A 12,621-nucleotide genomic window follows, 5' to 3' on the forward strand; every position below is an offset into this window, starting at 1 on the left:
TTATCGTTTTGTTCCTTAGCCCCTCCAGTGTAGCTTTGACTGTGTGCGTCAGGTCGTTATCATGCTGAAAGGTGAATTTCCGTCCCAATTTCAGCTTTCTTGCAGAGAGCAGCAGGTTTTGCTCTCGGATTTTTATGTTTTTTACTCCATCCATTTTCCTTCTATCTTGAAAAGTGCCCCAGCCCCTGCTGGTGTGAAACATCTTCATGGCATGATGCTGCCACCACTATGCTTCACAGTAGGGGGTTTTTTTTGTTTACAAGATCGAGGTTCGTGTAAGAGCTAGCACATTAAACACACTTTAGCACATAAAACACAAAAAACATAAACGGACACATAAAACAAATAAAGGGAGGGGGAGACAATATGGGGAGAGAGAGGGAAGCACACAAGCACAACATTTGAGAGCAGGGACATTGGGAGATCTGTGGGAGGGAGAGGGCTGGGGGGTGGGGGGGGAGGGAAGGGGTACACGGTATAAAACAAATTGCATGAGAGAGAGCAAAAAATTGACACTACTCGGAATTTCAGGAATGAAGTCAGAGATTAAAAGAGGTGGATTTGGGGTGTATTAACGGGGTTGAAAGGATCAAGGTTTTGGATGGGCGAAGATGAGAGATGGTGGTGAACACCTGTTTTAAAGATCTGGAGGGAGGAGTGGGATTGAAGTGAGTGTGGGAGTTTGTTCCAGAGGTGGGAAAAAAGAGGAATTAAAGAGTGAAGGTGAGCAGAAAGTCTTGATTTCGGCAGTTTCACCAGAAGAGGGTTGCTGGCAGATCTTGTGCATCCTGCAGGAATATTTGGGGGACACAGCACAGACAGAGCTGGAGGAGCAAGGCCGGAGAGGAGTCGGTAGAAGACAGAAAGACCACCAACCTGCCTGCGGTGAGAAAGTGAAAGGCCCTCAGAATCGGCTTCATCGCGGGAGATTCCAAGGAGCCTGAAAGCTGGTTTCTACAGCGTCAAGCCGAGCTAGGTGTGAAGCAGGAGCACCAGCCCAGAGGGGAGAACAGTATTCCATCTAGCTGCGGATGAAAGCTTTGTATGTGGTGAGGGGCTCAGGTGTGCCAAGGAAGGACTTCACACGAAGAAGGATGCCCAGTCGGCAACTGGCTTTGGAGGCCAGCTTGGAAATGTGTTTTTCCCAGGAAAGATCATGGGAGATTGTGAGTCCCAAAAGCTTGAGTGAAAGAACTTATTGAAGAGGATTGTTGAGAAAGTAGATTGGAGGGTATTCCAGACAGTCTTTTCGGAGAGACAAAGTGAGAGTGTGAGATTTGTCAGGATTGAAAGACATGTTCCACTTGTTTGACCAGTTTGTGATTTTGTCCAGATCTGCAGAGAGTGAAGAGGCCTGCCGATCTGATGGTTGAGATATGGAGCGGCAGAGAGTGAAGTCATCAGCAAAGAGATAGAGGATTTTCCAGAGAGTTGGAAACATCATTGATGAATACCAAAAAAAGCACAGGGCACAGAACACTGCCTTGAGGAACTCCAGCCTGAACAGGAAGGGGAGATGAGAGAATTCCATTCAGAGCCACACATTGACTGTCTGTGCAGAGAGGAAGTTCGCAAGCCATGCGTGGAGATTTCCATGGATACCATAGGAGGAGAGTTTGGTGAGCAGGGCAGGGTGCCAGACCAGGGCAGGGATGGTGTTCTTTGGGTGATGTGCTGTGTTGGGTTTGCGCCAAACATAATGTTGTGCATTTAGGCCGAAAACTTCCATCTTGGTTTCGTCAGACCACAAAACGTTTTACCACATGGCTTCAGAATCTCTGGAGTGGTTTTTTGCATATCTCAAAACGGGACTCAAGGTGGGTTTTTTTGAGTAATGGCTTCCTTCTTGCCACCCTACTGTACAGGCCAAACTTGTGGAGTGCTTGGGATATTGTTGTCACATGCACACAGTGACCAGGCTTTGCCATAAAGGCCTGCAGCTCTTTCCAAGTTGCCATTGGCCTCTTGGTGGCATCTCTGATGAGTCTCCTCCTTGCTTGGTCATCCAGTTTGGCCTAATCAATCGCCTAATCAAGGCAGGGTCTTGGTGGTACCATACGCCTTCCACTTCTTAATGATAGTCTTGACTGTGCTACAAAAGATATTGAAGGCCTTTGAAATATTTTTATACCCATGCCTTCCCACAATTTTATGCCAGAGGTCATTTGAAAGCTCCTTAGTGCTCATGGTTGAGTCTTTGCTGTGAAATGCACCACCCAGCAGAGAAAACCTTCAGGAACAGCTGATTTTATTCTGAAATAATCAGAAACAATGACAATTTAACACAGGTGGAGGCCAGTTAACTTGATGTGTGTGATTTTGAAGGTCATTGGTTACACCTGAGCTCATTTACAATTGCTATTTATAAGGGGGTGGGGGACGTGCACAATTATCCAAGATATTCTAGTTTTGTATTTGTAATTAATTTTTTGAAATTTGTAGAATTTGTTTTTTGCTTGGAGGTTGTTGGTTACGATGTGTAAATAAAGGTGAAAAAGTCTGATTGAATGCATTTTAATTCCAGGCTATAAGGCAACGAAAGGTGAAAATTTTGAAAGGGGGTGTAGACTTTCTATAGGCATTTGGGGAGAGCGGGGATGTGCCAGGGGATGTGCCATCCCTCTGAACAACTCAGGGGGATGGCGCAAGCTTTGTGTATTTTCCCATCCCGAAGATGTCCTTTGTCAAAGAGTTGGTAACCATTACTTTATTGGTAATGCTGCACAGCATTCTCTTTCCAATTACAGATGTCCATTAGAAAAAATCACCTTGCCTGTCATGTTCACATGAGGGACTCCTGCAAGGTTCAAAGTCCACTCGCTGATCGCGAGGTTTGGGAAGCATGGGCCCGTCCACAGTTATTCGGCTCTTGCACCAGTTCACATCATCAGGAGTCTGCTGTAGTGCTGTACTCTCAACCCTGCTGGCAAAATTGGGAACTCTTTCGTTGTGCGAGACACTGGTACCTTTTCAAGTATTTTCGACTTTTCTGTTAGCTTTTTGAGCCATTTTATCGAGAATCCTTGTCTCACACACACAATATAATATATCATGCCCCGATGGCTGCTGTTGCTGGAAGTTTCTGGCATGTCTGCAAAGCATTCTGGAATGGACTACATCCTTTTGAAAGTCCTGTATTGTGTTGTAAGATGTGCGTCACCAAATTCAGTGAATCAGTGCAGGTGAGAATGAATAATTTGCCATAGATTTTGACAGCTTTATCCTGGGCCTGTTGAACACATCTGCAGCTGCGGAGATGTGATTCTCCATGGGTTTCCATTTAACCCCACTTCAGTTCTCTCGGACAAACTTGGTCAGAGACAACAGATGAAGAAGAATGGATCTCAGAGAGGCATACGTAGAGAATGTTGGTGTGGATAATGAAAAACAGTTCGAGTTCAGACGGTGTTGAAACACCACATGTGCAGTCTCAAAGTATGAAACTTTACATAATGAACACAGAAGTAGGTAGTCTTACAGCATATAGGTAGCTGAGCAATAACTAGGCTGTTTTATCTCATGGTTGTCGATAAGTGAATTGATGTTGTAGATGATTTATCTTTCTTTTTTTTATCGTTAGCCAAAGTGGGAGCGGTGGGGGTTGGGAGGTGAGAATGATGAGGGATCATAAGAGAATATCTTTGGGTGCTTTCATGATATTTACCTCTTCCACCCAAGGTGGATGGAGGTTATGTTTTCACCTGTCTGTTTGTTTGTTTGTCTGTCTGTGGACAAAATATCTCAAAAAGTTGTGGATTGATTCGGATGAAATTTGGCAGAGAGGTAGCCTATGTTATAAGGAAGAATTGATTCAATTTTGGTGAAGATACGTATCCGGGTGAGGTTCAGATAATTTTTTAAGTGATTCTTCACCATTGGGAGATAGGGCCAAAAACTATGTATAGCAGGATATCTCAAAAAGTTGTGGATGGATTTGGACGAAACTGGGTGGAGAGATTGCGTATGTGACAAGGAAGAATTGATTCAATTTTGGTGTAGATTCGAATCCAGATCAGAGAATTTTTAAATTGATTCTTCACCATTGAGTGATTGGGTTAAAACCAATATGTAGCATATCTCAAAAAGTTATGGACGGATTTGGACGAAACTTGGTGGACAGGTTGGGTGTTTGACAAGGAGGAATGGATTAAATTTTGGTGAAGATCTGAATATGGATTGGGATAGGATAATTATTTAATTTTTCGATTCTTCACCATTGAGAGATCGGGCGAAAAAGCGATAAATAACATGATATTTAAAAAAGTTGTGGATGAGTTATGACCAAACTCGGGGGATGATTTGGTTAGGTGACAAGAACAAGCCGATTATATTTTGGTTCAGGTCCGAATCCAGATCCGGCCTATCAGTGTGATACAAAACATAAACTGCTCAGCCTGGCAGAGGGTATGCTCTCTACTGAGTGCCGTTCTAGTTCATTTTACATCTCTTGGGTATTACATTTACCAAGAAATTTAATAACAGAAATAGCTCATCCCAGCCCAGGACAGGTTGAAATGACAAGTGGTTAAGCCTTTAAGGGATCCACATTATTTCTAGTATCCCTTATTGTTACATATTACCTCCCCAACCCCCGGTTACAGTGTACCTCAGAGACTCGAGAGGGAACGCGGCAGAAAGATTTGTTATCTTGAGTGTTCTAATAAACCATGGTAAAGCCACACCAAAGCAATTGAAGAACAAAACAAGTAATTGTATTAAGAACTCTCACATACACAATAATTACACTATGAAAGAAAGTACAATGAAAATATCACTTGCATCAAATGAACAATATATATGATGGTACCATCATTCCCCAATGCTCTCAAAGCAATGAACTCACGATACGCCAAACGTGAGTGGAATGTAACATTCCCCAAAGTCCGGGCACGAATCTCCACGCGGGGTGAAGGTCGAGGTCATGCAGTATGGCAAAACAACAGGCAGGTATTGGCGCGGCTGTGGATGAGTTATGAGGTGAGAGGTCGATATGGGAATTGAGCCGATAGGTAAACCAACGGCAATCAACACGACGAGGTCGATACGGATATCCCAACGGCAAAACAAGATGCACTAAGTGGACAGCCTCTTCTTCTTCGAGTACAAAATGGCGTATAGGCCCGTAATGGAGGCACTTGATTTCTCCAACGATGACTCACACTTGGTGATAAAACCTCAGATGCAGGTTTAATTGCACTCGCAATATCTGACGACGTCGCAAACAATCCCTTTCACAGGAAACCTCAACTCATTCGCGACCAATATATATAAAACAAGTTCGCTCACAGCCTCGACGTGACTCACAGCTCTCTCCTCTATCTCTGCCCATATCGATCGCTCTTCTTCAGGTCTCTTTGCCGCGTTTTCCTTTTTCCTTCACAAACATTTATTTTTACCTTTTACTATTTAGTTAAAGTCATCTCCATTTCACACAAAAATCTTAACAACAATATTATCTGAAACTAAAAATCCTACAAGCATATAATAACAACAAAGGCGGAAGTGACGAATCCGTAACACTTATACTGTTACTCTACTTTCTTTGTAGTCTCCAAATTGACAATCATTGCTCTACATCATTGAGAACATCATAAAAAGAGAATATTCGTGTTTTTATTTATTGTTCCCCATCCGGCCTTGACTGATCACTTTCCGACAGAATTTAAAATCGAAATATTTTTCCTCCTTTTCCATTAACACTTTAAATGTGGTTCTCAATACTGCAAAAAGAATGGTATATTCATTTTGTAACAGAGTATGATAATTCTAACAAATTTGCCACTTTCTGTAACGACTGTTTTGAACGAAACTCATATGTTACATGAAACGTTCTTTCTTACCGCACACTTAATGTGATGTATATTTACTGTTATTCTTAATTTTAGCCATAATATGTCGATAAATACCCGTGGACATCCAGTGGTAAACGCTTTGGCATTTGAATATGCACTAAACAGGCAGACAGTATGAAGTACAAAATATGTTGAAGCCAGATGTCAGCATGCCAAGGAATTTGGTCTCATGGAAGAAACTAACTTTGTGCGAAGGCCAATGCTAGGAAAGCTGATGAAGGAATGAAAATTCATGGCAAGTCCGAACCTGCTGAACTTTGAACAGCATGAGACGTCGGTAGAAGGCACAGTTCCAGCATGCACACCATCTTTGTTGTGAGTTTGCGTACAGCCATGGATAATTGTACCAAATTTGGCATATATGCATACAAATGATCTGCTGAGCGTTAACTACCGTATGAACAATACTATACTGCACAGATTGGATTTTCCATATGTTCTCAACGCCAGGGTGAGTTTTGAGCCATATAGCTGAATATCTCAGGCTTGTTCGTTATATTAAAATCAAATGCACTCAGCAGATTCAACAAAAATAGTGGCCATCTTGTTTATTGCATCCATACTCAATACTGCAGAAGTGGGGAGGTGAAGGAGTGGATGAGGAGGAGGAGGAGGAGTATGGGCCAGGCTCAATTGAACAAACTAAAATTGAGAAGAAATTTCCACAGAAGACGATTTCTTCCTGCATATGAACTCGTACATCCAAGTCCATATTGAACAGCCAAATAAGAGCAGTATTTGTGGCTGCTTGTGTTGCTCCAAAGTCTCCGCTGAATATTCACAATGGTTACCTACATGGTCCATGGTTTGGTCAGGGATTCCTCAGTCACATTCTGTGCTTTCCTTTATTTTACATTTGGGCAGATGGTGAGCCATCCGAGCAGGGGATGCGCGAATCTGGTTTCATGTGAACCATGGTTTCCAGGACAGTAGCTTGCATTGCAGATTTTAGGACAGATTCCAGGTGCTTGGGGTGGTGGTCTATCTACCTACACAGGCACAATACTCTTCAGTAAAATACAACAGTCGAGCCAAAGTAGCATCGCAGAGGGAAACTGGCAGTTGCTCAACAATGACGTTGGCACCTGATCTGTGGCTCAGCAACGCAGAAGTTTGAATGCTTTCATTAGCAGTCTATGTCTCCAGACTGTAGGCTGATGGAAGGTTTACAAATACATATCCAGTGTTTAGAGCACGCTGGTATACAGTGTCGATATGTGTGCGAACCAGTCTCGTCCTTTAAGCCATAGGTTGTTCAAAAGGTCGGAGTAAGTACCATCTTTTTCTACTTCTTTGCCTGCTTTGGTGGAAGATAGTGCTATATCAAGCTATAGAGATAGAGGTGAGATGAGAGAGGAGGGTGGGGGTTGGGGTGGTGTTTGCGGATGTAGATATCGTGTCAGTGAGTTTTGTTTTCGGACTTTCCATCCGAGCGGCTTTGTGGAATTGAGAAGATGGGTGGTTATAGCATTAGCTGCAACTTTCAGTGGACGATATTGAAAAGCCTTAGTCTCACCCAGAGTATGAAGAAGTTTCCATGCTTTTCAGCTAGAACCTGTGGAGTTGAGACTCTCTACCATTTCATGCCATCTTTGTCGCCGGCTAAGTCCAATGATTCTAATATCTCTGTGGCGAAGTCTGGATCCCCATTTGCTTCATGCTATTGGAGGAATGCATCTGTTTGATGAAGCCAACATAGTTTGTAGGCTCTAAATTGTAGTTACAACAAAGGACGATGTATCAATTCACTTATTTTTGGATCCCCAGATCTTCACAAAGAAGCGTCTTTGTTTAGCTATTACAACACTGAAAAGCAAAATGTGATGCATGCTGATGCTAGCCACAAAGGGTTGAAGAGAATCTGGAAGAAGAGCATCACTTGTGCATTTTTTAACCATCTTATCAGCAATAATTATTTGTATACAAGATAATGCACTGCAAGCAGCAGTGGACACTCTTTAGGACTGGTCTCCAATATCTACCGGCCCTGATATTAACTCACCCTGGGAATTCTTCCACAGAAACCTGCTCTCTCCTATGCACAGATTCAATCCCATCTCGTTTTCAGGTATCCTACCCTTCTTCCCACCCATGCTACAGTGAAGCAGATGGTGAGGCAGTTTCTCTGAAACAACATCTGTCCAACCTCAAGATTGAACTTTCATACTTGTCTCCCTCCTCAAAAACCTGGTGAGGCCTTGTTAAGTCTGTCTCTGGTGTGTGCTCCCCTTCCATCCATTCCCTCACTTTAAATGGAACTATAGCTGACTCCTGTCATGAGAAATCAGAATGCCTCAATTCTGTGTTTGGCCCCATATCTTGTGTCCCCCAAACCCTCAATCTTGGTACCCATCCCTCCCTGTCATACCCAATTGCTCCTGGACTCTGCCTTTTGCACCTGAGAAGGTGGAGAAGTTTATTTCAACCTTCGACTTTGATTCAGCAACTGGACCGGATGGCATAAGCTCAAGTGTCCTAAAAACCTGCTCTGCTCCTCTTGCACATCCTCTCTCTACCTTTTTCACCCTATATATTATTTGCCCTATGGTATCTTCCATCTACTTGGAAATCGGCCAACACCACTGCATAAAAAGGTGCAAAAACTGATCCCCTTAACTACAGACCTATCAGCTTACTTCCAATCATCAGCAAGGTCATGGAATCCATCATCGCAGTTGATATGTAATCCTTGCTTTTCTCCCAACAACCTCATCTCAGATCACTAACTTGGTTTCAGACCACGTCACTTTACCTTGGACACACTGCTTCTACTCAACCAACTATAAATGGAGGTCCTCAATATCAGACATACAATATCAGCCATCTCTCTGGACATAATGCATGCTTTCGATACAGTCGGCCATCCTGCCTTGCTCCCAAAACTCTCTGCCTATGGCACGGTATGGCATCCAAGGCTAACTCCAGACATTATTTACTGACTTCCTCTACTCTCATAGCCAACGTGCGGCTCTCAATGGAATCCTTCAATCTCCTCTCCTTGTCAAGGCTGGAGTGCCGTCAGGTACCAGTCCTGTAAGTCCAGTAGGTTATAGGCCCAGTCGTATTCCTGATCTTCATCAATCATCTATCTGACTCTCTGTAAAATCCCCCGTTATCTATTTGCTGATGTTTCCACCATCTGCTATGATATCCTTCATCCTTCAGATGCCTCTGCCCTTTCTCATGCTGTAGGCAACAGCCTCTTTCCTCTCTTCAGACCTTGATAAAATCACAAGCTGGTCAAACATTTGGAATATGTCATTCAATCCAGACAGGTCTCACACTCACTTTCTCTTTCCGAAAGGACATTCAGGCAACTGACCTTCCTCCTCCATCTACTTTCTTAACAATCCTTTTGAGGAAGTTTAGTCATTCAAACTCCTGGGTCTCAATATCATCCACAATCTTTCTTGGGCAAACCACATTTCAAAAGTTGGCCTCCAAAGCCAGTCACCGAATTAGCATTCTCCGTTGTACCAAGTTCTTCCTTAGCACACCTTCTTTTTTTTTTTTTTTTTCTTTTTTTTTGTATACAAGATCGAGGCTCGTGAAAGAGCGAACATTAATCACACAGAAAGCCAAACCGACACATAAAACATATAACATCGGGAGCGGTAGACAAGATGGGGAGAGAGGGGGAAGGACACAAACACAACATTTGAGAGCAGGGACCGAGAGACATGGAGACATCGAGAGATCTGAGAGGGGGGGGGGGGGGGGCATGGGAAGGGGGCGGTGGGAGAGGTATAAAACATATGGACACTGCCAGGACTTCCAGGAAAGAAGTTGGAATTTCAAACAAGGTGGATCTGGGGTGAATTAGCGGGGGTAGAAAAGATCAAGGTTTTGGATGGGGGAAGATAAGAGATGGTGGTGAACAGCTGTTTTAAAGACCTGGAGGGAGGAGTGGGATTGAAGGGAGTGAGGGAGTTTGTTCCAGAGGCAGGAGAAAAGAGGAATGAAAGAGTGAAGGTGAGCAGAGAGCCAAGATTTCGGCAGTTTAACCATCAGAGGGTTGCTGGCAGATCTTGTGCGACCTGTAGGAATATTTGGGGGACAGAGCACAGAGAGAGCTGGGGGTGCAAGGCCGGAGAGGAGTCGGTAGAAGACAGAAAGACCACCTACCTGCCTGCGGTGAGTGAGTGAAAGGCCCTCAGAGATAGCTTCATCGCGGGAGATTCCATCGCGGGACCTGAACTCCTATCCACCTGCAAGGCCTCTATCCATAGCTTGATGGTGTACTGCTTTCCCATCTGGGCTGGCTCCCTTGCCTCACATCTTGCTCAACTTGATGCCATGGAAACCAAGGCTTTGATGATCATTGGAATCTTCTGTGCTGAAACCAAGTGTATTGGCCTATCACTTTCCCATCTCCGACACGTCAATGTTCTCTCTGTCTTCTACCACCTCCTTTCTGGTTTTGCACTCTCTACTGTTTCCGTGCTTTATTCTGCTCCCTTACACCTATCAAGCACAAGGTCCACCATCAACCCCCTTCTGTTGAAATTCCCCAAATCCAGGATTAATGCTCACCTCCACTCCTTCGTTTATCTTTTTTTTTTCCACCCGTGGAACCAACTTCCACATTTTCTTCAGTCTCATTTCTCCCCTTCAGGTCTTCAAGACAGCTCAGCAACCCCATCAGATTATTCCCAATCCAAAACCATGATATTTTCAACCCTCGTTAACCCCACACCTCCTCTCCTCCTTCCAAATTTCCACTTTTTTTCCTTCCTTGGAGTTTCCTTCTGTATCCATCCTGCCCACACCATGCATCCTTTCCTGCCCTCCATTCCTTTGCATACCCATCGTTTGTCCAAGTCTTCCTCTATGTTATGCTTTAACTTTGGTGTTTCTCTCCCTCTCTCTACTATTCCTTTTGTTTTGTTGCATCCCACCTCTGTTTACCTATTACAACACGGATCGTTTGCACGAATGGATCATTCAATGTTATACCTTTTCCACAAGCCTTGACTGTGTACAAAAAAAATTTGCACTTGTCTCCGCTGTAGAGAGGTGCAGCGGTGCATCAGCCACCTTAACTCTCGACAGAGGATCCAAGTGCACTGAATTGTCCACAAGTATTCCTGTTTATAAGGTGGTAAAATATGAGGGAGAAGTAGAGGTTAAGTATACACAAGGAAAAACAAGTGGCTGATGCGCTATCTCGGATTAGCCATGTGGAACCTCCAACAGAAGACACTGAGATCCCTCTGCTCGAAATACAGTAGATGCAATCGCTAGAACACCACCTGATACCCCTGTGAAACTCGAGGAAATACGTTGGCATACCGAACAGGACCCTGCGTTTTGTCAACTAAAAGACGAGGTGTATCACGGTTGGCCGGAATACGACCCTGGATGTCAAAGATCATTCATCAAGGTCACATTGGCACAGTAAAATTCCTATTCAGAGCAAAAGAGTGTTTGTTCTGGCCAGGAATCTTTAAGGATATTGTAATGTGTAGATAAAAAAGCTGTTGTAAAAAACCTGATGTTGAACACGTCCTCAACCATTTCTTGTCCATTTACCGATGTTCAAATTTTGCACACAGATATTGAATGATGGCTTATATATGCATATCATTTCTTTTCGAGATCAGATCCAAGATGGCCGACTGGTGGCCATTTTGTTACTTAAACATGTCCCCAACCATTTCTCGGACATGCATGGTCAGATTTTGTTCAAACTTGGCATAAAGACAATACATGAGAGTGTACATGTGCAGAGGATTTTGTTTTGTAATCCGACTAAAGATGGCCGACTGATGGCCTTTAACTCCATATAGTCAGGTTCACTATGTTAACAAATATAATTTCGTTCAAAATTTTGGTGGATTAGCAAAACTATACATTTTTGGAATATTCAGAGCATGAGGAATCCAAAAATTAATGTTTACATTTGCGTAGACACCTTTGCGAAAATGACACTCAGGACAGTGATGAAGATAGTCAGGTTCACTATGTTAACAAATATAATTTCTTTCAAAATTTTGGGATTAGCAAACCTGTACATTTTTGGAATCTTCAGAGCATGGAGAATCTGAAAATCAATGTTGGCATTTGCACAGACACCTGCATGGCCGCCATTTTGGATTTTGAAAATGGCCGCCATAAAATACATATTTTGCGCTATCTCGGCTTCTAGTCAACCTAGAGACTTAATTAAATATGCTAATCCTATGTTTTCTGGGTCAAGGAATCCAATAAAGGCCTCAAAATAGTGCTCAGGATTATAGAAAAGCAACAAACAAAGGTAATTGAAAACCATTGTCTTTATATTTGTGATATAACTGTATTACATAATACATGATATTGCAAGTCCTTTGAAGTTATAGGTTGTTATAGGAAGTTATAGGTAGTATCAGATTGAACTATAAGTCCTATACGCAGGATCTAGGAGGTCTATACCGTTCAGGAATATGCTTTTACAGATCTTCATCACTGTCCTGAGTGTCATTTTCGCAAAGGTGTCTACGCAAATGTAAACATTAATTTTTGGATTCCTCATGCTCTGAATATTCCAAAAATGTATAGTTTTGCTAATCTACCAAAATTTTGAACGAAAAAACATAGTGAACCTGACTAATATAGCAAAATTACTAAAACCTTGGGGGCTATGACATTTGTCTTTTTTTCTTATTTTTGCTGAATATGGAATACCGGAAACCTTGGTTTCAGACATTGACCCACAGTACACTATTGCAGCCATGAATTTGCAGAAAATGGTGAAGACCCACATCTTGCACTATTAAAATATGCCGGCAAT

At 42.9% G+C, this 12,621-nt stretch overlaps 2 protein-coding genes across 3 annotated transcripts in view; both read left to right on the forward strand.

Annotated features, from left to right (window-relative positions):
• Positions 1–8,009, forward strand: part of LOC137425449 (neurotrypsin-like) — a 105,037-nt gene extending 97,028 nt beyond the window's left edge. Inside the window, exon 11 of the mRNA XM_068113908.2 lies at positions 7,953–8,009. Within this exon, the coding sequence (XP_067970009.2) occupies positions 7,953–7,955 (3 nt within the window). The 3' untranslated portion in view covers positions 7,956–8,009. The remainder of the gene's footprint in view (positions 1–7,952) is intronic.
• The window catches only part of ZSWIM8 (zinc finger SWIM-type containing 8), a 391,013-nt gene that overhangs the window by 13,874 nt on the left and 364,518 nt on the right, over positions 1–12,621 (forward strand). Inside the window, exons 1-2 of one of the 2 annotated variants that reach the window (XM_078776666.1) lie at positions 7,005–7,120; positions 7,921–8,042. The exons of the other annotated variant lie outside the window; for it this stretch is intronic. The gene's annotated coding sequence lies outside the window, so the exon portion shown is untranslated. Of the gene's footprint in view, positions 1–7,004; positions 7,121–7,920; positions 8,043–12,621 lie in introns of those variants that run through there. 2 annotated transcript variants of the gene reach the window in all.

Source organism: Myxine glutinosa, chromosome 4 (genome assembly GCF_964187855.1).
Source record: "Myxine glutinosa chromosome 4, kmMyxGlut1.1, whole genome shotgun sequence".
NCBI lineage: Eukaryota > Metazoa > Chordata > Myxini > Myxiniformes > Myxinidae > Myxine > Myxine glutinosa.